We start from the raw sequence: 25,138 nt of genomic DNA on the forward strand, positions 1-25,138 counted from the left end.
CTCTTAATGGCGTTTTACTGACCATATATCCGGCGGAAAATTTTTTATACCATCCACGATTACCGGCTCACATACAAAATTGATGAAAATTTTTTTTTTTTTTTATGCATTGCTCGATCTTATGTCTGAGCCAATTTTCGTACGTAGTGCACACATCCGTGCACCCTATGCGATGTACAAAAAATTTTTTATATCCTGCAAACAACGAATTATTTTGTCAATCATGCTTGCTTGCTTGTTGGTGCAAAGTAAAAAGGCTTCTAGAATCCAAACACAAAAGTTTCCACTTGGTGGGGAAAAGATGCAACTGCCAGGCAACAATCCGTTTTTCAACGTAATAATTGATGAAAGTCAACAAATCTTCATTTCTTCCTGGGAGACAAAAGTCAACAAATTAAATATTATATTGTTGAATGAACAAAACGTTCCTTACATATTTCGTCATAAGCTAATCAATCACAAAAAGGATGTTTTGATGATTATTTTAATCAAAATAATATTTTGACAACACTCTAGAACATTTCATTTTATTGTAGACATGATGCGAGATATTTTACAATTTAGCCCTTTTTTTTATTACATGTTGCATGATCCAAAGAATAATTATAAGGAATAGTTAAGACTAGATAAGGACTAGATCACTATAATTTCTACTTCTCACCATATCGTCTATGATAGCAAGAACATGTAAGCTAAAGAATGTGCCAGGTGCTACCATGACTCATGATGCATGCACATAGCAAGTAGCCCCAGCCTTCTCCATCCTATCATAAGTCAACCTAATTTGCCGGTGATACAAATGTCATCTCTTTTTTGGATCAAAATCATCAAAGAGATATAGTATGGTTGGTTGTGAAAATACTAAGAGAATGGAGAGAAAATGATATGTTGCTGCGCTTAACACTAGCATACAAATTGGCAAGGAAAAATGATAACCAAAAGTTCCATCAAAGTTTGAAAATGTCCCAAAACAAAGAGGACACCATGAGATTCCACGTATACATTACGATGGCATTTTTTTTTTGGTACATGCAATGGCATTAATTTATCGACCCTGAATGTGTACGAGAAAGATACACATAATTATTTAATTTTTTTTTTATACGCGATATACCCAAATAGCTAACTTTCCAGTAGCTGCAACCGATCTTCTATTCTTTGATATCCTCAAAACGATAAAAAAATCAAGCGCAATCATTTAGTAGAAGACCCTTGCCTCTTTCATCCATACCACATATCATGTGAGATGACACTTACGTGCGTCCTTATCTTGTTTTTTTCTTATTCTTTTTCTAATAGTTAACATAACTTATATTTCCTCAAAATTGCATAGAAGTACTTTTAAGATGTGAAACAATTGTCAATAAAATCAAGGGTGGTATCACCTCCCGTTTCATCAAAAAAAGATGTGAAACAATTTAACCATTATTAGCCAGTAATATACAGCGCTGCTTCCATAGCCGCATGATGCACAAACCTTGGAGAGAGAAAAAAAAAATATAAAATAGAAAACGTATGCCAATTCACCGGTATGAACACAGAAAAAAAAACTTGAAAAGATCTGCATTTCATACATGCACAGAAGGATACACAAGTAATTTCTCTCTCTTCATATTTTCTCCTTCAGATCCCATCTCTCTCTCTCTGTCTCTCTATTTTCTATACATGTACTCACTCACATCCAGTAGTTTGGGAACATGGAATTTAAACAAGTTGCTGCAATAGCTATCCTTCTCGTCCTCGGTGCTGCTATTCACATGCGTTGTTGAGGAGTTTAATTGGGTTGGGCTTGATGCTGGTGTCGATAGAACAGAAGTCATGCTACAGTTCGGGTTGCCGATCGCTGGCAAGTTGGAGTTCTCGGAGATCAGCTGGGGAATGGATGGATCCAAATCGTCATAGATAACATTTGGAGTAGGCACACAGTTATCAGGAAGGTTAGCCTGATTGACAATTTCTTGCCAAAGATTATTTTGAGCCTCTGATTGGAAATGCTCTTCATTGGCTTGCATGAGCTGGGATTCATCAAGGAATTGAGCAGTCGAAGTGGTGCAAGGAGGGAACTCCTGTAGAATTGGGTTTTGGAGCTGGTGGGCTTGGAAGGATGGGTACGGGTCTTGGACTTGGGGATTGGGGAGCTGCGGCCCTTGGAAGTTTTGGCCAAGAAGGTTGGAATTTTGGCATTGAGATGATAGGAGGTTGGTAGCTAGTCTGACGAGCTCTGAGTTGACTAAGGGTTCGAACCCGAGCAATCTGGACAAGTCAAGTTGGTTTGGGTTGTACAAGGATGGGTTAAGAAGCGAAGAGAGGTCGAGGATATCGAGGCGAGGGCTGTGAGTTACTGGATCAATTCCCATTCTAAGAAGCCTTTTCCTGATATGCGTGTTCCAGTAGTTCTTGATCTCGTTATCCGTTCTTCCTGGCAAGCGAGCAGCAATTGCTGACCACCTAAAGCTCAAAACAGTAGAGACCATGTTAATTTACAAAGACACAAGAACAATTAAACAATTAAGAGCTTTTAACCAGTTTGCTTGTCGAATTTTTCTTTCTGAAAAGCAATTTTTTCTAAAGATCATTAAAAATAAACAGAATATACTTATAAAGTTTCAAGTTTAAAAAAAAAAAAGAAGAAAGAAAGAAAAGAAAACACTCACTTGTTCCCCAGTATACTGTGCAATTGAATAATCGTCTCTTCCTCTTCAAATGAGAACCTTCCTCTTTTAATATCAGGCCTTAAGTAGTTCGTCCACCGGAGCCGGCAGCTCTTCCCACACCTCGCAAGCCCTATACACAAAACACTTCAATGAGTTCTACCTCGCAGGACCCTCAACTAAATCATCCACAATTCAAAAACAACACCTCGGCTCACACAAAACGATGAGTGCAACCGAGAACCAATAGCTAACAAGAAAAAGTCACTCACCAGCATTCTTTGGGAGGGTTCTCCAGCTACCTTGTCCATTCTTTTGGATGTAGTCGATAAGCTTTTGGTCCTCTTCCGGCGTCCACGGCCCCTTCTTCAGACCATTCTTATCGCAGCAAGGTGCTCGTCCCATGGCGGCGATAACCAAAAGTCGTTTAGCCAGGCGCGCGTGCTGGACTCGCCCTTTGGAATCTTCGGCGTTGGGAGGAGATAATTGGCTAAAGGAGGAGGATATGAACTCAGAACCCAGAAGCTCTGTTTTGGGGTCCAAAAGCAACGGAGGGGGGTTTGAATAGGAGACAGGAGTGTACGTATGGTTTATATAAAAGGAGGGAGTAGCACAGGAGAAAGTCAAAAGGATTCGGTGCCGGCCTTTGCTTATCGCGAACGCGACGTGTCCCGCGCTCGCGAATAGTGTTCTAATCTCTCTCGTGGGTTAAACGTTGAGGGCCTGGACGGAGGGTAGAGGGAGCATGCACCACGATGCCGCGCGCACAGCCAATAACGGCCGTGATTTTTATGGGCCCTATTTGTCAAGAGATGCATAATTATAAGAATTAACGGTCGTGATTCGCTGAGTGCGCCGAGGCGGATGCAGGTGGTGTATGCAATAATTGGCACCACCTTATCTCTTCCTTCCAATTACCTGTCGTTAACCAGGTGGTTCCACGTAGCTCGAGTGACGGTGTTGGACGTTGACACATGGGTGGGGAGCTTTTCCCGTTCACGGCGTTCTTGCGCTGGTCATCGGCTGGTGTGAGTGCGCTCACATGGATGATATTTGTAGTAACGCACACCTAAATGGGACATTTGGGGCGTTACAATGGCTAACTTGCAGTTTTTTTTTTTTTTTTTTTTTGTGCTCTTCTTTTTCAGGAGAGAATGGAAGATTGGATTTAGAAATATTCTTTGTTTGGTTGTTGATTTTTACAACATATTTATAAAAATTATTTTTTTGACTAAGTATATGCTAGAGTGATCATGATGGCAATTTAATTTAATCATTGCAAGTAAATATGGCTCCAACTTACGACATTCTTACCAAGTATAGAATCAATTCTACATTTCGAATAATAGAATGAATAGAAATGTTAAATCATGTCTAATTGGGTTAATGATTTTTAACTTAGTCAAGTGAAGGACAGGGCCGGCCCTGGGGCAGGTCAAACTGGGCGACCGCCCCAGGCCTAGATCTTGTATTGATGTTCCAATAGGGTGCAAGGATGGCTTTCTACAATATTATAATAAGAAAAATAATTAAATAGGTTAATGATGGGTTTTATACACTGCTTAACGAATATATCTATAGAAAATTATTGCACGTAGATTAATTTTTCAATGATAATTAATATTTAAAGTATGTTAATTTTTAATAGAGAATGTCTCATTTTTTCATTTAGCCCTAGGTCTAAAAAATGTCAGGACCGGCCCTGGTGAAGGAAAAGAGTCGGTACAAATGGTATGTTTCTTTCTTCTTCTTTTTTTTTTTATCTTTTCAAAAGAAATTATTTAGTTTAGGATGAACTATTACTGTTGGATCAATCAATGATTTTATTTTTTCGACATACCTTTTAGATCGATGAAGTAGCTGAGATAGCCAAGTTTCATATCCTGATTTCCTATTTGAACTAAGAAGGTTATCCATAATAATGCAAGATTATATGAGTGGATTGCAAGGAGAATCCCTTGTTTAAAAGTATGCAACCATTCTTTATTTATCAACTCAATGCACTCTACATTATCAGTGCAGTTTTTTTTTTTTTGGTAGAACATTATCAGTGCAGTTGCTTCTCTTTACTATGCTGCAATTAATTTCATGTTTTTTTGAAATATAATAAAATCGTTCATATACTAATCCATGCAACGTATTCCCCACGACATAGAACTCTAAAGCTTCCATTAGTATCAAATGCTTTATTTGGATAGGAAAGAGACTTTGTATAACTTAAACACACATGCAACATTTTTACATGTCATTTTACGAATTGCAAAAGAGATGATATATTGAGAAGGACAATTCTCTATCATGGACATGTGATGTCTCTGTTAAGAAAATAACATCGTTTTTGGTGGACCACTGCACCTTGAGATAGGTAATAATAGCTTTCGAAGTACCAGCATTTATGGAATCCAGAAGTCCTCTAAACTTGTGGTGGTTTTTTATTCATCAAGACAGTCGACATACAGGTACAAATTGTTCGCCAAACAAGTGTTGTTATCCCTTTGACTAACGTTTTGCCCTATTAATTCGAAGGATGCATATGGCCACTGCACATTTGATTCAATGATTTTGTTTCCTATCTACCAATAAATTATGGCCACAACTTCTTTCTTTTATAAAATGTGCTAGTTGGAAAATTTTATCACTTATCGCTTGCTATGCACTAGCATTGCCGTTTTAAAAATTATTAGCAATATTCAAGAGGATGCCTAAAAGGAAAAATATTCTTTATATTGCTTAGTCATTGGCTGATTTTAACAAGTAGACTAATATATCACAAGATTTTCAAAAAACGATAGATAATTCTCTCAGAGGGAAGTGATAGATGATTTTTTTCTAAATATCAGAAAAGCTTCAAGATCTCAATATAAGATTTATGCATATGCTTAACCGGTAAACAATAATTTCTAGCACATGTATGTTTATTCATAATTTTTTATTATTATAATAAAAAAATTGGTAACAAATAAAGCTGAAGTTTAAAAAGATGGACAATAAAATACATTTCAACTCAAAATATTTTATCATAATACAACGAGAATATGGAAGGAGGGACTTGGAGAAGGATTCACACAAAAGAACGGTTGATCTTCTTTCACAGCATTGAACCCTTGGATCGCACCTAGCACAAATTTTAAAGTGTGACTTTTGTCTCGTAATCCATATTAATGGATGGAAGGAAGAAATTGAAGAATTTTGAAAGTTGTACATAATCTAATCCGATGGTTAATGTTATGAAAAAAAACTCAATGTTTTTTTCGCACCCAAAATTTTTTGGAGCAAAACTTACGCGGCTATGCTTAAGCCATCGGCTCGATTGGACGACGCAAACGGTGAAACCCTTCCTCTTGCTTTTAATCCAAAAGGATTATATTTAATAAAGTAATGAGTATTACATAACTATGACGATTTCATGAGAAAGACTTTCCAATGTGATGACGGGGCCACCTGCACGTGTCACCTTAAGGATCTTTCACCTTTTTTTTTTATTTGGTGCATGCATCTTTCACTCTTTAATATGGGGTCTGCAGTAGGAATCACGTTCCCTTAGATTGCCAAATCACTATTGTGACGCGTGCCCCCTTGTCTGGTATTCAACAGCAAGGCCCCTGCTACTTTGACATGAGCCACTCTTTGGGGGCTATCAGACTCCCAAAAGCATCCAATAATTTTATTATCTTGTTCTCCAATGATTTATTTATAGCGAATTATATGCTATAAGAAGAAAGGTAGATCGAGCATGATACCTCAAAGGTATAGAAAAAAGAGTGTGCATGGCGCCTCATCTACTCCAACAACAGTTAGGTTGGCCAAATATTAGATAAATTCGTTCTCTTGCATACTATTACTTTAACCCCCAATAGGAAATATTATATTACATTATAAAAAGTAACTAAGATATATCCAAACCCTGAGTTACATGATGGATCATTCAAAAAGCATCCTTAGCTTTGGGTATGCTCCTATCACCCGTCCCTATAGCTTACCATTAATGGAAGAAACCCAAGTGAAAGCATCTATATAGAATTGATAAAATGGTGCCAGGTTGGTGGTCTAATAAGTACAAAAGTTTCTAGAACGCCGGTTTTACCATGAACATAGTGCAGACTTTCATGCCCAAATAGCGTAGGTAACTTGGGGAAGTTACCTTGACATGGGTAATGGGAATGCAAGGTGAAACCAGCTATTCTATGGGTGCTACTGAAAATGACATGGCATGACTTTAAATTGTGCACTGAAAAAAAAAGGGCTAGCTAGAAATGTTTAGGAAGTTTCTTATAGGATTTATACTGCATTAATGCATCATCAAGGCGACAAGTGACCCATTCCAGAAGACTTGGCATTGGATAGCAACCAGCACTGACATTGTTTTTTTTTTTTCCTATGCACTTTTTCATGCTGTTTTAAAAAATTTCGATAGATTAGTATTTGAACGAGTTCAAAACAATTTGGGTCAAAATCAAAGTACGCTACTGATCACCAATGCTCGGCTGGAGGATACCAGGTTGTAAAAGTTGCGGTCAATGCGGCCCAGCATTACTAAAAACCTGATTCAAAGCGTAAGAAAATTCAAACACAACCAGAAATTGGAGCCCACTTGTTCCGTAGCCGACAAATAAGCTCAGATTGTTTACAAAGTGCACCGTGGAGAGTTATAACATATAACTTCAAAACATATACTTTTATTTTTATGAGTTCAGTACGTTAACAAATGTTCATAAGTTTCTAGGAGACTTGCTGTCATGTTCTGGTAACACATGGTGCAAGTTTTATTAATTTCAAAAGAAAAAACAATGCATGGTGTAATTTAACAGCAAGTTTATGCGACGAAGTAGGCAGAGACGCATGGTTTACGGCCAGATATATATATATATATATATATATATATATATATATATATATATATATATATATATATTGTAATTTAGTGTATGGCAAAGACCCTGAGGTCACAAGTTCTGGTGCCCTTTTGAACACGCGAGTACCTCATTAGTTAATGCACCATAATCTTCCGCGGTCGCCTCCGTGTCTGGTGCCACGGAATCAAACCATTTTTTGGACTAGCTTCCAAGTTCCAGTCATGCCATAACACATTGGGCAATTACATGGCGCCACCTTAGCGTTTGGTGTCATTTCGCTTGCCCAACAAAGTGGCATACGTCTGCAAGTTGACCCCATACACGTAGTAGTTAATAGCAAGCGAGATAGCTAGCCTGATGCGACCCCGTTTCTCTGTTTTATTAATGTTTTACTAAAGCATGATAAGTGGGTACTTGAATATGTTATAATAACACCTATATTTTTTCAGATTTTGTGACGATGTGCAGATCTGTATGCCGATCTATTTTATTCTTCGGTCACGCCAAAGCCCATCCTAATGAACTCGACCATTCAAATATATTAATGTACACTTGAAAAGGCTTGCATGAAGGTCTAGTGTCGCTTTCACTAATCTGTGAGTGCAATCAATACTTCGGTTCACATGCAGCAATGGTGAGCCAAGGGCTGCCACATTTCACCAAGATGATATGAGCTAGTAGAAAGGAAAATTCTGACCTTGCTTCTACCAATCCTAACATCTTACCCATCTTCCACGTTGCGGACTGACCTAACAAACTGATCCATGTGGAATGAGGCTAAGAAAAAAGGGTACGATCTTCTGATAAGATAGGCGCATTAGATTAATGAGTTTGAGATTGCCATGCATGCTGTCTTGGAGACACTCGTATTTTTTATCAGCTCAACTAATTAGGTTAGGAGCTCAAATAAAAGAATTTAGAAGCTTAGATGATCATTTCCATCAGGGCAACTCCCTGGCGACCTTCTAGGGGTTTTTTGGTTCTTAGTTGTCTTCTTTAGCTTCGTTGTCCTCCTGATAATAGTAGATAGCATTATCGGGGTATATAATTAGGCCCAACAAACGTTGAAGGGATTGTAGGTAGTAGCTTCAGATTGGGAGGACAACCAACTTATTAGGATTATATGAGACCTTGAGATCTGGCATGCTGGTTGAATGTAGTTAAGACCTTCAGACATCTAGATTAATGTACATCTATTCAAACAGTAAAAGCTCATGAGCCTAAAATAAAATATGCTTAGCTAGACATGACACATGAGACTTTAGCTGAAACAGTTGGTGCCCTCCTCCACCAACTTCGAATCCAATTAATTAATCGGGCTGCTTCAGAAGTTTGGACACGACAAGAATTTGTGAAAATGATGAACAAAACTAGGTTCTCATAGCTCATTTGAGTCGCCATTTAGTGCAGTAATACTTAAAACTAAGGGAATGACACATAAAATATGGGTGCAGATGTGCCAAATGTGAGTTGCCCAGGCTTAGCTTGTTGCCAAGTTTGATGGTGTCTGTTCAAGAGTGGCTTCTTCATGAACTGAACCGAACAAGCTTGTTGTCAAGTCAAATTGAGTTTATATACAGTTGGCAAGCCAAGAGTGATCAAGTTCAGTTCGTTTACTGACTTTGGACTTTGGCTTTTATCGAGGTTTCCTCGAGTGGTTAATAAACGGATTGGTTCTTTTGCACCCCAACCTGACACTACCTCGAACAACCATCAGACCGTCAAGGAAACATCGATCAAACATGTCCCATTAATTTGTTTGTTTGCATTGGTGGCCAACCATCCCACCGGATGTCTGACTTCCAAAACTACACGCTTGTACAAATGTTTCAACTCCTGCATCTCTATCTGTTGCTGCCCCCAGAAGTTGCTTGCACTGTTGATGGGTTGACGTTCCTTGAGAGGTAAAGGCAACAAAATGGACATCGCACGGAACGTCTTAGGATTTTACCATGCAAATTTCTAGACATGATGAATCACCGGCCATCGATACTTTCCCATGCATTTACATGAGACTCCTGTTGTGAGAAAATATATGGCTATTCTTTTAATTTGCAATCGAAAATAAAGAAATAAGAAAAATGCACCAGCTAATAGTTCTTAAAAAAATCAAACTAAATAAATAACAGTCTTTAAGTAAATGTATGGGCATGATCATCCATAATTCCTCTGATCAAATATATTGCCTTCCGTAACACTAGAAACTATTAGAAAAAATTAACTGAAAAAGAAGGAAAAGGAATTTGTCCCTAATATCAAACAATTCCGTCGATACAAGATTGTCAAGACTAGTAGTCAGTTTGACCAATACTACATGGACGTTCTAAAGCAGAAGACTATTGTAGTTGTTTTTATCCCAAGGCAATAGGTCCCGTTTCCCATCTTTGTTTTGCATGACGTCTTAAATGTCATCCAGGTGCCTGCATGCTGATAGGGAAATCTGTTGCCATGTAATTAAGCCTAAACCCTTATCATTGTTGGATTCTCGTATTGATCCTTAGACTATCCAAAACTTAATTTTATTGTCTCAATATCAGATCCCATATGATATTATTCTATTACAATATCAATATATGGTACGAAATAAGATGGTCAAATATATTAAATGTGAGATGCTAAATTATGTAGTGATTTGATATTTGATATAATATGGTACAGCCGGTATATGGCACTGGTCGGTACTAAAAACTCTAGCTATATTTGAATTCTGATTCTTCGTGTGCATTTAAAAACATCCCTTCAACAAGTACAATTCAGTTTTATCATATAAAACAGCTAATCTATTGTAGTGATGTACCTGGTCATGAATGACAGACGTCAACAAGGCCAGGAAGCCCAAGCCAAGTAGGAAATTTTCGCAGCAACATTTCATTCCGGTTTTGAAAGAAGCACAAATTGCACAATTGTCTGATTGACCATCAGTTATTATAACTTAATACCACATTGTTTTTCCTTCCTTTATACTTCGTCGAGAGCCAAAGCAACCTTCTTATCGTATGAAAGTGTCAATTAAACCCAAGTATGCTGCATAATTAGGAAGTACACAAACAGCATTATCTGATTTCAAAAACTTCACCATGACATTCTCCTAAATTATATCTGAAAATTTTTTTTTTTCAAAAAATCTCATTTTTTGCAGCTCTTCTGATCTTTAAACTCTAAATATGTTACTTGGTTTTATCTGACAAAACTGAAATTGGGAAACACATTCCATGGTAAAGTTTGTTGAAACTATAGCACATTGCAAAACGCAATTCCCAATCATTTTAAAGCTACTGCCACCATCATGCATTGAGCAGCCTACCTGTGGCAAATTCATGCAGACTTAAAATTTTTAAAATTTACAAGAGGCTTTAAAACAATTTATACACAGCTATCCTAAAGGCAAATAGTTTTGAAATTAGTTTCAATATGATTGCACCGTTGTTCAAACCACACCAATGTTTTCATAACAGAAAGAATTGGAAACTTTATTTTTGGCAAAGAGCAGTTTCCTTGACCAACAAGTTGGACAGTAAGCGGTTACATTTCATGAATCAAGCTATTGAGGAATTGGAAGAAATCATTTCCAATAGCTGTTTGTGTAATGCCCCATTGGTCACAAGTACACCACCGGATGGGAATATAATTCTTCTGTCCACTTGATCAGCAGCAAGATCCAGTGCACTTCCATTCCAGTCAGTAACCTGATAAGATGAAGCTAATTTCGTGATCCATAATATATGAAGCAAATGGAAGAATAATGCATTGACATAAAATCTGGCAGACACTCGAGTACTAATCTCAGAAGAAACTTAAGTGAAAGACAATTATGGGAGGCTTCATATTGTGATTATAAGCAATTTTGGAACTCCAAGAGGGTCATCACACATCCATATTAGACAGGTTCATTGCAGCAAAATTGATGGCACATAGTATGTGTTAGAACCAATAAGATGCATATAGAAGCACATGCACAATGTAAGCAGTATAAATTGCTCATCAGGAAGGCCAAATAGTAAGCAAGCTTCCCTACTTAACAAGGATCTCAGTTGTTCACAAACCTAAAACCATTATTTCCAAACAAGAGCTTGAAGCATTTGTCAAACTAATCAATATCAAAGAAAACCAGATACAGCATGGCCAAGCCAAAGAACAAAAACTAAGATGATGTGACATTTGAGAGCCCATACCTGCCCTCCTGCTTCATGGACACATATAACTCCAACAGCATGATCCCAAACCTAATATTAAGATGAGATGAAAACCATCAATGCATGTTGATGGATAATATTACAGAGTTGACTAGAAATGGAAATATGAATACCTTGATGACAGTTTGAGCCCTTGCTCGAAGAATAAATACAGAAGCTCTACCTGAAGCAACCATTAGGTATTTACACAGGCTGCAAAAGCATAAGCAAGCAGAAATCATTTATGTAAAAAATATGATTTTTGTGCTGACATTATAGAAGTAATAACCTAAATTGGATAAGGCTTAGTTACTTTAAAATCTTGAACTTTTGGGGGTTTTCATTTTTATCGTGAACTTTAATTCATTGGAATTAGATCATCAAACTTTTAAAATATTGCAATTTCTCCCTATCTGCTGCTTCCATCTAACAATCGTAACGGAAATGGCCATGTCCTATCACATGACATGTAGTGAAAGCTGATGTAGCATGAAATAACTAATATGAAACCTTTATAAACTCTTTCTTTCTCCCTTTCTCCTTCTAGCTAGGGTTCCTACTTCTCACTTCATCCTATCCTCCTTACCACTACCTCCTCTAAAATCCCATCATCCCCTACATCACTATCGATATCTCCACCTCTGCCATCATCAACTCCAAAGCCTCCACCATAACCAACACCACCACCAAGTTCACCATTGCGCCCCCCATGACTCTTGAGAAGCAAGCTATTTTCATGGAATATATGCTACGAAATACAAATCTCCCTTACACAATAGCCCATCGTAGTTATGAAACTCCTTCAACCATACTAAGCCCACATACTTATCTCCTCTCTAAATATCTAAAAGAAGAGGTACAAATGGTGGAGGTTGTGGAGAAGATAGTGATGGATGAAAATGGAGGAACATGAGAAGTAGAAACCCAACATAGAAGAAGAAAAGGAGGAAGAAAGAGTAAACCATAGCTAGAAGAGGAGGAAAAAGAGAAAGAAGAAGTTTAAACCCTAACTAGAAGAGAACAAGAGAGAAGAAGGAGCTTAGGATTCCACATCAGCTAATTGCATGCCATATCAGCTTCCACTAAGTGTCATGTGATGCCACATGACAATTTCCATCACAATCTTTAGATGGAAGTAGTAGTCAAGGGAGAAACTGCAATATTTTAAAAATTCAATAATATGATTACAACGAATCGAAGTTCAAGATAAAAAATAAACTCCCCCCCCCCAAAAAAAAAAAAACCAAAAGTTTAAGGTTTTTAAAGTAATTAAGCCATTAGAAAATATGCAGGGACAATTAAGCAAAAGAAAGCACAAATACTGAAAAATTGAAGACCAAACCTATTTTGAATATGAGAAGCCAATTATTTATAACACCATCAATTAGCAAAAACTTTCTTTATATATTTTTCATCATTAAATGCAGTAAATAGAACATCCCAGACAAAGCACACAATTAAATGCATAACATGCTTCAACAGTAAAGCATACAAATTATTGCCCCCTGCACCCCATCCTTAGGAAGGAAAAAAGGCAGAAGTTCCAATGAGAGAAAATTTCAGAGTACTAACAAAGGTCAAACAAGTTACCATCTTAGCAATGCTTTGATTCCTGATCAACCTTCCTTCTCCTTTCAGGGCCTATCCAAAAGAGAATCTAGTACCTCTTGCTCATGAATATCTTAAAAGCGCATCAGTTCTAGTTACTAAAGTACTAATCTTCTACAGCGTATATTCCTTTTAGGTCAATTTTATTATTTCTGTCATAAATTAGGCATTTTGGTGTGCCTATCAAAGAAAATAATATATGGTTTCAAATGTTCTTACAATGTCTCTCTCCATCAACAAAAATCCATACATGATGATATATGCACATATCTTAACAACCCATTAGAATTACTTCCTCAAGCATATTGAGCTTGCGACTCTCTAAAATGCTTCAACATTGGTTCCATTTGTCCTGAACTTCTTTCTACTCGAAGTTTCATAGATATCTGAATAACTAAGAAATGGATGGTAAAGCAAGTCCCTCGACATCTTTATCAGGTACATAAAATAAGATATCTACATGAACGAAGCAAGTACATGGCAATGCATACCATCATATCTAATACTTGCTTGCATGAAAATGTAAATGCATGCCCCACAAAATTTATATATAGGAAAGAAAAATGAATGGGTGCTGTTTTCAGCTAACCAAGCCAGCACATTCTCAAAGCCTCCTTGCAAATGGAGAAACAAAGATTTCAACATGTGCACGCACATATGTGTGGGAGACAGAGAAGTTTATGGCTTTTAAAGAAAGGCAGAGAAGTGTAGGACTGATGACTTTGGCAGATATGTGCAGTCATACTTAAGGACAGCATCAATAATCTGGTTGTGTTTAATTTGGCCCTCTGTTATATAGATTGCGTTGCATACAAACACAGTTCTATATCTGTCTACCTAATTTTGTGTCTAATTTGGCCCTTTGTTAGACAGATTGCATTGTACATAAACACAGTTCTATATCTGTCTATCCAAAATCTAGCACTCATTCCTTTTCAACTAAACTCTTAGTCAAGGGGATACCTGGAGGATTGCTCCTGGCTGGCATGAGCTTAGAAGGCTAATATTGGATAACGAAGTTTAGCTTCCTTTTGATAGTTTTTTCAGGTTTCAAGGAATTCACTCCTGTACAAAGTTTTCTTGGCTAGCAATTGGACACAAAATCACATACCACTGCAAAAATTTGGCATTAATATGAAAAAGTCTAAGACTTTGAAGGAAAACCTCTTGATCTATAGAGTTGATTCCACAAGAATGAGTCAAGTCTTGCAAGATAAATAACACTATAGAGCACATTAAAAATTTAGAGATGTCTCTAAATGCAATTGAAGCAAAAGCATCCTGAATGATAAACTCTTCTAAATAATATTTATGACCAGTCAAAAAAATGCTGCTCATAAATGATGAATTTGCATACTCAAACGTACTGCATGAGGCATCATTGAAGTTTTGTTTCCTTGTGTTTGAACAATCAGATTGCACAGTGTCAGAATTGTCTTTGGCTGCTAATGCTTGTTATAAAGGAAAAGTTGGTATGAAGCTTAAGTTTATATATTCCAGTGAAAATACAGCTCTGCTGTTGTCAAGAATCCTTCTCTAAAGTCAAAGGACACATCTGAGTTTCAGCTAGGGCACATAAGGGAATTTTTTTCACACTTTTATGTTTATACTAGAGAGGAAGGCCCGATAAACCATTGATAAATCACAAGTGAAGAGAACAATGTCAGTGGAAAGGAATCATGTCACAATGTCAGTGGAAAGGAATCATGTCACAATGGAACAAACCTGCCACAGCATGTTGGCAAAAGAAGTACTTTTTGTTTATCATCTCTAATATCCCCATAGTCAACTGAAGAGCTGAACAGAACAGATAAAGGCATGAAGTCCCATGTTTGACTATCAGGAATACAGAAGCATGCCTCATGCACCAACCAGCAGCTATCAACAAAGCATCTTCTCCAACCATCTTGGATTCTTTTATAATTACCCATTACATCTGAAAATCCCTTCGTCCATGTTCCACATCCAGAATGGGCGATCATAATGACACCTGGTCTAATGTTATCATCAGACTTTTTAGTGGAAAGATTATCTTCTTTCCAATTTGGACAGCCCATTACACCTATGGCAATTTCTCCTTTGACAACAAGAGCCAAACCCACCTGAGATGCATTTACTTTATTTTTCAGCCAACAGAAAGGTAATACAAAAATTGTAAACTGATGATGATGAACAATTTAGGTTCAAGGTATAGGCTAGGATAACAGAACTGATAATGGCATTCTACAAAGTGAGGTCTTGATATTGGAAGAAAATTGCCACCTTATGCAGTTATTAATTATGTTCAAGCATTATATCTAGCTCTTATCGAAGATCTAAAACAGATCCATCGCACAAAGAATTTATTCAATAGTTTGGCAGCATGATCAGTGCACAAGCTGAATGTTAACAGAGTTTCAAGTTGTAACTAAGTTTTGCAGCTTAACCCATCAAGATGAGCACAGTAATGTACAAAACTATGCCGATGGTCACTGCTCCAAGTTTAAGCAACTAGAGGCATGCATTTCGTTGATTTTCAACCAAAACAGAATCAAGTGAAAGCAGGCAAAACAAGAAGCTCATAAACCCACTCTTGAGATAAATGTTCAAGAAACCTCCACCATACACAACAAAATTAAGAAAAGATGCTCAAATGAATAAAAATATGGCTGCTAACCTTTGTCCTTTACTTTATCCTAGAGATTAGCAGGTTAATTATATGTACCTATTCATCTTTTACTTCATCTGAAATACAAAAGGACATGATTGACATCAAAATAGAAATTGAAAACATAAAGAAGCAGCAGAGCATACCACATACAGGGCATCGCTACCCTTCAAAAACCCTCGAGTGCCATCAATCGGATCGAGCACCTACATTCAAGAATCCAACTCAATCAACAATGAGAAAAAGAAATCATCAAAAAAACAACAGCATTATGAAAACACGCTTCCTAATAGCATACAGAAACCTCTACACATGACTAAGTAACTCAGTTATTCAAATACCAGTATGCAATTTTTACCCAATAGGTTGAGGGTTCTGCATCAAATGAGACCGCATGCTTCCCCCCTCTATCAATAGCCTCCAACACATCATCAGAAGTTAAAGGCTCATCAACACTGCTCGTCTTATCAGCCACAGCACTCAACACTGAGTCAACAAGAAAATTACCACCATGAACCCCACCACTCTGAGCATTCACAGGATTCGACCGCAAGAACCCTGAGTCCTCTTCAGCCACTAGAGGTATTGAAGGAAACAATCTCTTCAGCTCTGCATTACAACATAACCCATCAAGAAAGTAACTTTATCAAACCTAATTCTAAATTTTGACATCAAAATCGATATTAATTACCCCGAAACTCGAGGTATCAAATGCTTAAAGAAGTTGATGGCAATTATTAGAAAATATAAACACGGATACAATACCCAAGCTGATCAGAGCCTGCACTCCAAAATCGGCTATCGTGACAGGCGTCCGATCATTCTTTTCAAGAATCCGACCGTCGCTCGAGAGCAATGACTTCTTGACCTGATCAACAAAAAAAGGAAAAAATATATAAAAATAAAGAAAGAACCTTTACTGGTCCCAAAGAAAGGAACTTCCCCAAATTATCTTCGTTTTGTTATGAAATTTCGATGGAATTGAATAAGAAGCGTACGTCAACGCAGAGGCGACAGGCCCTCTCGACCACATCGACGGCGGCTTCGAGCTCTCGGTGGAAGCGCGCTTTCTCCGGCGGGAAGGGAAGGCAGGACCTGGAAATGAGAGGGACTTCTTAGAACGAGGTCTCGAGAACCCTAGGGTTCCGATTCGATTCGAAGTGTCGAAGAAGGGAGAGGGTTTGGATGGGGAACCTAATGAGCGATAAGGCAGGAGGGGAGAGAGCACGGGAGGACGGAGAGGGGAGGGGAGCACCGAATCGACGAACCGGAAGGCGGGAGGAAGGGTGGAGAAGCGTCATGGCGGGAGAGAGCTTGGAGAATCTCTCTTTTTTCCTCCACGTATTTGTTTTTTTTTTTTGGTAGAACTCCACGTATCTGTTTGATCTATCATGCTACATCTCGGCGAAGGCGCCGCTTGCCGCTGCCGCCGACGTCGCGTGAATCGCACGTGCAGAATTAGTGATGGAAACCTTCCTGGGATACAGTAAAAATGTATATTTCTACATTGTACTAATGTCGGCGAGACAAATACCAAAAGTTGCAGGTATGTTAACAAATCATGACCCATAGAACATAATACTATGTCATGCTTCGGAAACATTTTTACGTAAAAATACCTATGATGTAAATATTATAACAAGATTTATTTTGAAGTTGACTGATGAGTTAGGTCCTAGGCCAATATTTTGAGATAGTTGTCTGGTTCGGACTGTAGTTTTTGCACAGAATAATAATTCGATGTAGACCATCAGATGGCACTATCAACGGCTCTCAAAGCACTCTAAATTTTTTGAGTCATTCATCTATATCAATTTTAAAGTAATCATCTTGCAATCTAATGATGGATATATACGAAAAAAGATGCATCATTCTTTCAAACGAAAGATGCAAACCCTATGCATCATTTGAAGCATTTTTACATAAAAATCACTTATTATTTAACATTTGTATTGCATACAAAATTCTTATCTAGATATATTCTATAAAACTCCCATGTCCACTTTCCAAAGGATAGAGGCAAGTTTATACACCTGAGAGGGTCAAAAAAAAAAAAAAAAACAAAAGAATGAATTGACATGGTTATACCAACATTTCTATGATTTATAATTGCTATTATCTGCACATGGTTTGGAACCATTATAGACCACCATAAAATTTTGATATAAAGGAACATTAGGATACATGCATAAAAATATTTATTTAGTTATTTATGTTAGATTATTTTGATATGCACTCCTCCGCCTCTGCTGCAATATCCATGAACTATTCTAAAGAAGATTAATGTGTACTAGAATTATTATTAGCAGATGGTTGATAATTAATATGAAACAAAGTGACCATGACGATAGAATAATAAGATTTTCTTCTTATACTAATTTCTACCTATCACTCTATATCTACTCCATCCATAGAAGGTTGACATCAACAAGAATTGAAACTCCCCAGTAGCAAGAGATGACATCATACAAGAAAATGATCAGTAATAGAATAATAATTTTTTTGAACTTTAAATTCTTCAATTTGCCACTATCAAATAATGGTTGCTGGGATTATTATATCATAATAATGGTTAATATATATATTTGACATAGTAATTCATAGATCAACAAAGAACTATATGATATATATAAATTTAAATAGGAAACATATGTATAGATTTCAACAACCATGATACAGTTAAAGGAGATGAATAAAAAAGAAAAGTTACAACATCATTTGTTATTAAAATCCTGCAAAAGCGAGTACTGAATTACAAGTGAAGCTCTATCTCTACAAGAGAAGAAAAAAAAGAGAACTAGGATTTGAGTGGATTTCTTTTTTCCAAAGTCGGGTTTGATTTTGAGACAACTTGGAGTTTATTTGATCATAAATAAGTGGTTTTAGGTTCATCCTTGAATCAATGTGTTACTTGGGGTGATCTAGTCAAAAACCAATCAATAGTCGATTATTCTCCGATTTTCTTTTTGTGGTTTGATTTATAAAAAAAGGAATTATAAAGAGTAACAGATAGGGTGAGTCACAAGATTTTAGAATATTAGATTTTAATTAGTTTATAATCATCATGCATCACAAAATTTCTGAGCTTATTATGATTAAAAATGATATTTTGAAGTTAAATTTCATTTTATTTTTTAGCCATATGTATGAAAAATGAATGAAAATTTAAATGAGGAGGAAGGTTATATATTTATGTAAAATAAATAGTTTGTGTATTGGTTTACATTATCCAGTTAATTTGTGAACCGTTTTACCCAGTCGGATGGGAATCATGGACAGCGTTCAAGAACCTAATTCGGTGAAGTAACAGATAGAAAACACTGCATAACCATCGAAGCAGCAAGATTTCATAGGATGGTGACTTGGTGGTTTGGAGGATTCTTTGGATGAAATATCAATTTGCAGTGCTGAAGTCAATCATGGGTGGACATGGCCACCGGAAACGGGAAGGCTCAGAAATAAACGGGCGGGCCTGGCCCGACCCGTTTAGTAAAATACTCTTTTATGTCCGGCCCAAGGCTCAAATTTATAGGCTCAGCCCGGCCCGTCTAGGCCCATACGGATCTCAACTGTGCTAAGCCCGTCAGGCCCATTTTCATTTTTATTTAATATTAAATTAAAAAAATAAGATTTTTAATTTTTAAGGTTAATGTTTAATTTTTTAATTTTTGGTTTTGAAAAAAAATTAAAAAAAATATTATTGAAATATATATATAGAAAAGATTATAAAAAAATATCTTAAAATTTTTATTGATAATTGAATTACTTGTTGTTCAAATTACAGGGAATGCAAAGGTTCAAAAAGGAATCATTAAAAAAATATATCATAATTTTTATTCATATTGAAAAATAAAACTTGATATATTTATAAATTATAATTATAAAAATCCTGTCTCGATAGATGTTGTGAATTCATTGGTGGTGGTTGTATTCGTATCGTCTTTGAAACTTGTTAGATGTCCGTTAATGTCTTGAGTTGGCTCTCTGCATCTAGCCAATCTTTGAATCAGACACACATCTCTACAGATTCTTTGTTCATTCTGTTTCTCTTCTCACGCCATATCAAAATTATCCAACTGATTGGAATTAAGAGCAGCGGTGATGTCATTGAGGAGGTAGAAGTTTAATTCCGACGATAGAAATGATGAAGATGAACTACCATCCAATTGTCGTTGCCATTGGACTATCTGCTGTAATACATTGTGAAAATATATTGGATTTTTAAAAAAAAATTATCAAAAAGTTATGTAAATTATCAAATGACCTTCCTACCCTCAAATATAGCCATTATATGGCTATTAGAGAGGATAAAAATGATATTTTTGTGAAATTTTATCGTTTAAAATAAAATTAAAAAAAAACATGTTATGTTACCGTTGCGGGCCTATCCATTACCGGCCTGGATAGGTCCGTAACGACTCTAATCATGCCAGACCCGAGGGCCTAGCCTAGCCTGACCCACTGTGGGCGGTCAAGCGGGCCGACCCATCAAGGGCGGTTTATCGTGTCGGACCAGGTCGAACCTAATCTTTTTCGGACTCGTGTCGGGCTCGGGCTTGGACTTGCAAAGATCAAACCCAATCTGGCCCGAAGAAATGGATTGGACCAGACTGATCCTGTTACTGTTTATTATGGCCGCCTATAGGCGGTCCGGCCTGTTAGCCACCTTTATGGGATCTCAAACATCCCATTAGAGTTGTTATCGTACTTAAAATCTGTTGCAGCTGGACTTATATGTACATCCTATACGTATTATTGTATATAAGCAATTCATATACCCGTACCAGATTTCCGTCCCCTCTTTGTTCCTCCCTGTTTGTCCTTTTCTTATCAAAGACAAAACGTGCTGTTAAAGAACATGATAATATTTTTTATCAAAAAAAAAAGAGAATATGATAATACTTAAAATAAATCATAGATATTGATGTTTTCTTTTAGGAAAAAATTAAAAAAAATGTAACATATATTTCATTGTTTTAATGGAACTAATCACCAAAAAAAATAAGGTTTGCCAATTACACAATCCAACATTCATCAACTCGAACTCTTGAGAGTAAAGTAGGAAAACAAGAGACGAGAATTAAGAGAATTAAAAGATTCATGGCAACAGGCAGCAACAGTTTGTAATTCCTTCAGCTGGATCTAATTAAAAGCCCTCCTCATCAAAAAGAGAAGACGAAGAAGATAGCAAGAAGCAGCACATATATCATTATTCATTATTCCAATAGCCGATTGAACTACAACTTCAGATAGTCAAATTAATTACTTTTCGCATGAGATGAGGCTGTCAACGCGAGGCAGGGAGAACACAGTACCTTCAATGCAACTGTTGCACCCCAATACTCCGGAACTCCTTGCCATGTTTCACGTCACGACCAATCAAGTATCTGCTGCCAGATCTCGTGAAGATTACTACTTCCCTGGCCATTTCTTAAACTTCCAACAAAAGTTACTTCATCAAGCATGTCTTTGGATTCTTCGACGATCACTTTATGTTTCCTTTCCCAACAGTGCTTGTCCTTGCCCTGGTCCTTCAGGACCCATATATTAAACTCGTATCCACTCACCATCGGGATCACGAAACCTAGACGACCTCCCATCTCCAAAAGATAGATGCGAGAAGAGAAGATCATACGTCGATCAAGCTTGACGCGCGAGAACTTCTCCTCAGTGATATCCATCACGTACAACCATCTCTCTAAAGAGTTGGGTGAACCAACACAAGTCACCATTCACTGACTCGTCGTGGGCCCTTCACTGTTTCCCATGTTACCGAGCCAAGGATAAGAATCTTACAGAGATAGACATCGCCACTAGATCGACCGGCTGTACAAATGATTACTACTTTATACTTCTTAGTAGAAGGATCAAAACCGATACCGCCCGTTTTAATTCCGGCAAGGGGATCGGTGAATGGAGGAAGCACCACATGTTGTTTTGTGGCTGGATTCAACACCAGATATTGCATAGGATTTATCGTGTTCTCTACCAGAAGGAGACCGTTACAGGAGCAGAGGGGTCTGTAATCGCCTTCTTTGATCACATCCCTGACCTTCAGTACTCCTTCATGCATGAACATGTGCTTGAAGTTGGATCCCTCTGATCTACGTCCGTGCTTAATTGGAATAGTACACCTGGCTCTGATCGAGCTAGGTGGGCATCGACAAAGGACGGATCAGATATTATATGAAACCATTGCTAGCTTCCACACGTACCTCGGCCGCTGATGACGGGATGGAGCTGGGATTCTCACCAGGATTTGGAAGCAGATCTCATCGGGAAGAAATCGAGTGGATGTCTTTCTATTTCTCTCCGACGTTCCCCTCCGCATTGTAAAGTCGATAAGCCCTAACAAAGGATATGGCGTAACGATTGATTAAACTTTTTTATAGGAGAGAAATTGGATATGGCGTAATGAATGATTAAACTTTTTTATAGGAGAGAAATTGCATCAGAAGATTTTTTTTTTTTCCTCCTTTTTTTTTTTTTTTAGCGCTGTCGTATAAATTTTCCTGATAATAATAACAGTTTTAGAAGGATAAGACTTCGTTAGACGTATAACTTCCCTTGAGATGGAACATTAATTCTGGAGCAGCTTGAATTTTTCTTAGATAGATGTTGTGAACTGGGATTAGTATTTCCAAGTTGTCGTCTAATAACTATCCTTAAGAAAGTTTGACACCTGCTTATCAAATTTAGAATTAATTTTCTCAAAAAAGAAAAAAAAGAGAACGGATGATGACCAAACTCTCTCCTTTTTTTTTGAAAAAAAGGAAAAGATAAGCACGCCCACACCGGATATCTCTCCTTGATTAAAGGCATCAAATTAGGTAACAAATAATATATGAACTGTCGTATATTCATATAAAATGTAAATAATAAAGAAGCGATTAGTGGAAAGAAATCTAGTAATTTACATAACGTGGAATCAAACATTCCTCAATATACAAGGTGAGATGGATCATACATCTACTAAGTTAATAACCTAGCAAAAATTACACGAAGGAAATACGAACGGATGGAGAAGGAGAAAGTTGGTAGTTTAAGAGGAGGAGAAGGTATCGAAGATGGTGGTGTGGAGTGGGTCGCTAAGATGAGTGGCCCAGTTGTTGAGGGGGCCCTTCCCGGTGGCGGCAGCCTGGACGGCGAAGCCCAAGAAGGCGACCATCGCAAGGCGCCCATGCTTGATCTCTGCAAGCTGCAGTGAGGCCTTCTTCTCGGGATCAGATGCAAGGCCGAGGGGATCAAAGAACTTGCCTCCTGGGTACAGCCTCTTCTGGGGGTCGAACTCAGCGTTCCTCTGGAACTCGCCAATCACCAGCACCTCAATCCATATCAATGTAGTCATGGAGAAGGGCAGTGGTTGGCCAAGATAGGAGGATCCATTCACTAGTTCTACCTGAAAGAATTCCGGCCAAAGTTTTAGCTTTTGAATATTGGATTCAAATCAGCTTTAACATCCTAAAAATTTAATGTGGGTGGACTGGACTCTTACCTTTCCAGCGTCCTGCCATGTGACGCCGGTGAGGGACTCGACCGCGAGCGCACCAAGCGTGGCAAGCATGGCCCACCGGCCATGAATGAGCTCGCACTCACGGAACCTCTGGAGTCCGAACACTTACGAATATGGCTGCAGCGGGGTCGACTTCACGTCCGAGGTCTCGAACCGGGTCCCGATTAACTCCCCGGCCAGGTTCTTGGAGAGGTTCTGGTCTAGAGAATCGATATCGAACTGGAGGTACTCGGCCGGTTTGCCCAGGCCGAACGGGTCGAACCTGTAGTCGCCGACAAGCGAACCGTCGAGCCACTCGGGGGCATTGGCGCCCGGAAACCAGAGTGGCCGGTCCGAGGCGGGCGACCTGGCGCTCTTCTTGGCCGCTGTCTTCTTCGTGCCGCCGAACCCGAACCGGGCCTGGAACCGGCCCCCCCTCTTGACCGGGAGCGAGTCGGGCAAGCGGGTGCCCAGAACGGGGAGCTGGTCGCGGCTGTGGAGGCCATTCTCTTCTATCTCTGCACACACACACTATCTCCCCCCCTCCCCACTTCACCCATGAACAACGGGAAGGAGTTCCAATGGTTGTTTGATTGAGCTCTTATCTTTGGGGTTTTGGGCGTGTGGGGGATTATTGGGCGGGGCGGGTGTGTTATCCGGTGGGGCGTGGGGGGATTATTGGGTGAGGTGCTATCCGGGGGAGTGGAGATCAGATGGGTGGCGAGGGGAATGAGATCTATCTGACGGTTGTAATGCACGAGGTCTTATCCTTGCCTCATCTTCGGGGGTAGTTTGGGGAAAGAACTTCTAGGTTTACACATGGTGTGCTTTGATTGGGTAAGATGGCTCGTGGGTTCTGAGGTATGGTGTGGTATATATATATATGTATATATATATATATATATGTATATATATATATATATATGTATATATATATATATATATGTATATATATATATATATATGTATATATATATATATATATGTATATATATATATATATATATATATATATTTTCATTGAGTTAAGTTACTTCAAGATCAAATCTTTTAGCTACTCGATTTAGCTTAACTCAATTTAATTATACCCATATATATATATATATATATATATATACACACCTTTGTTACCGTCTCTACTTGTTTGCAAGGCAGCTTTATAGTACCATATTTATTATATACATCTACGAACTATTTTATATTCCTAAAGAGAAAGCTTATGTAAAATTGTCCATCCGCCATATGGATATTAGTATTAATGTACTTGGCTATATTAAAGTTCATTAGTTAATGTGTAATAGATTTGATTTATTATATATATAAATCTAATATAGAGATTTAATTTTTTTATTCGATATTGATTTTAACGATATCAATATTAATATGCCTAGCCATTAGTTCATTATTATTTAATATGTAATAAATATTAATGATATTGATATTAATACACTCAGTCATCATTAAAGTTTATTATTTAATATACAATATTAATTTGACTATAGTCATTAAAGTTTATTATTTGATATACAATACAAATTTGACTATAGAAGTTTTTATTTATTGGAATTTATTAAATTATTATATTATATATAAAAAATTATTAGAAAAAGAAGAAAATATCATATTTCACAAATCATGTAAGGTTAGTATTAATGATATCAATATTAATGGCTGAAGTTTTTATACAAAATCTCCTATACAGAGTTCTTTGTTTG

At 37.6% G+C, this 25,138-nt stretch overlaps 2 protein-coding genes and 1 pseudogene across 2 annotated transcripts; all 3 read right to left on the reverse strand.

Moving 5' to 3' along the window:
- Positions 1–1,548: 1,548 nt before the first annotated feature.
- LOC105032141 (transcription factor MYB41) lies at positions 1,549–3,219 on the reverse strand. Its single transcript, XM_010906503.4, has 3 exons — positions 2,924–3,219; positions 2,655–2,784; positions 1,549–2,448 (listed from the first exon to the last, which is right to left on the reverse strand). Exons 1-3 carry the CDS (start codon positions 3,054–3,056, stop codon positions 1,653–1,655), a joined length of 1,059 nt encoding a protein of 352 aa, XP_010904805.1. The 5' UTR covers positions 3,057–3,219; the 3' UTR covers positions 1,549–1,652.
- Positions 3,220–10,896: 7,677 nt separating this feature from the next.
- LOC105032147 (putative 3'(2'),5'-bisphosphate nucleotidase, mitochondrial) lies at positions 10,897–17,331 on the reverse strand. Its single transcript, XM_010906516.4, has 9 exons — positions 17,126–17,331; positions 16,930–17,026; positions 16,697–16,799; positions 16,290–16,540; positions 16,078–16,137; positions 15,010–15,386; positions 11,811–11,889; positions 11,677–11,727; positions 10,897–11,190 (listed from the first exon to the last, which is right to left on the reverse strand). Exons 1-9 carry the CDS (start codon positions 17,230–17,232, stop codon positions 11,041–11,043), a joined length of 1,275 nt encoding a protein of 424 aa, XP_010904818.1. The 5' UTR covers positions 17,233–17,331; the 3' UTR covers positions 10,897–11,040.
- A 5,514-nt stretch (positions 17,332–22,845) lies between these two features.
- On the reverse strand, positions 22,846–24,112 carry LOC105032155 (chlorophyll a-b binding protein CP29.2, chloroplastic-like; annotated as a pseudogene).
- Between the last annotated feature and the right edge of the window lie 1,026 nt (positions 24,113–25,138).

Source organism: Elaeis guineensis, chromosome 2 (genome assembly GCF_000442705.2).
Source record: "Elaeis guineensis isolate ETL-2024a chromosome 2, EG11, whole genome shotgun sequence".
Classification (NCBI taxonomy): domain Eukaryota; kingdom Viridiplantae; phylum Streptophyta; class Magnoliopsida; order Arecales; family Arecaceae; genus Elaeis; species Elaeis guineensis.

What these genes read in the sequence shown, in the direction of transcription:
- LOC105032141 (XM_010906503.4), bottom strand. Translation starts at nt 3,056, where the DNA reads ATGGGACGAGCACCTTGCTGCGATAAGAATGGTCTGAAGAAGGGGCCG. An exon ending in AACCCTCCCAAAGAATGCTG is followed by an intron (nt 2,785 to 2,923) that starts GTGAGTGACTTT and finishes TTTTGTGTATAG; the next exon opens with GGCTTGCGAGGTGTGGGAAG. An exon ending in CACAGTATACTGGGGAACAA is followed by an intron (nt 2,449 to 2,654) that starts GTGAGTGTTTTC and finishes TTTGAGCTTTAG; the next exon opens with GTGGTCAGCAATTGCTGCTC.
- LOC105032147 (XM_010906516.4), bottom strand. Translation starts at nt 17,232, where the DNA reads ATGACGCTTCTCCACCCTTCCTCCCGCCTTCCGGTTCGTCGATTCGGT. An exon ending in CCTGTCGCCTCTGCGTTGAC is followed by an intron (nt 16,800 to 16,929) that starts GTACGCTTCTTA and finishes TTTGTTGATCAG; the next exon opens with GTCAAGAAGTCATTGCTCTC. An exon ending in TCCATGAAGCAGGAGGGCAG is followed by an intron (nt 11,191 to 11,676) that starts GTATGGGCTCTC and finishes TCATCTTATCAG; the next exon opens with GTTACTGACTGGAATGGAAG.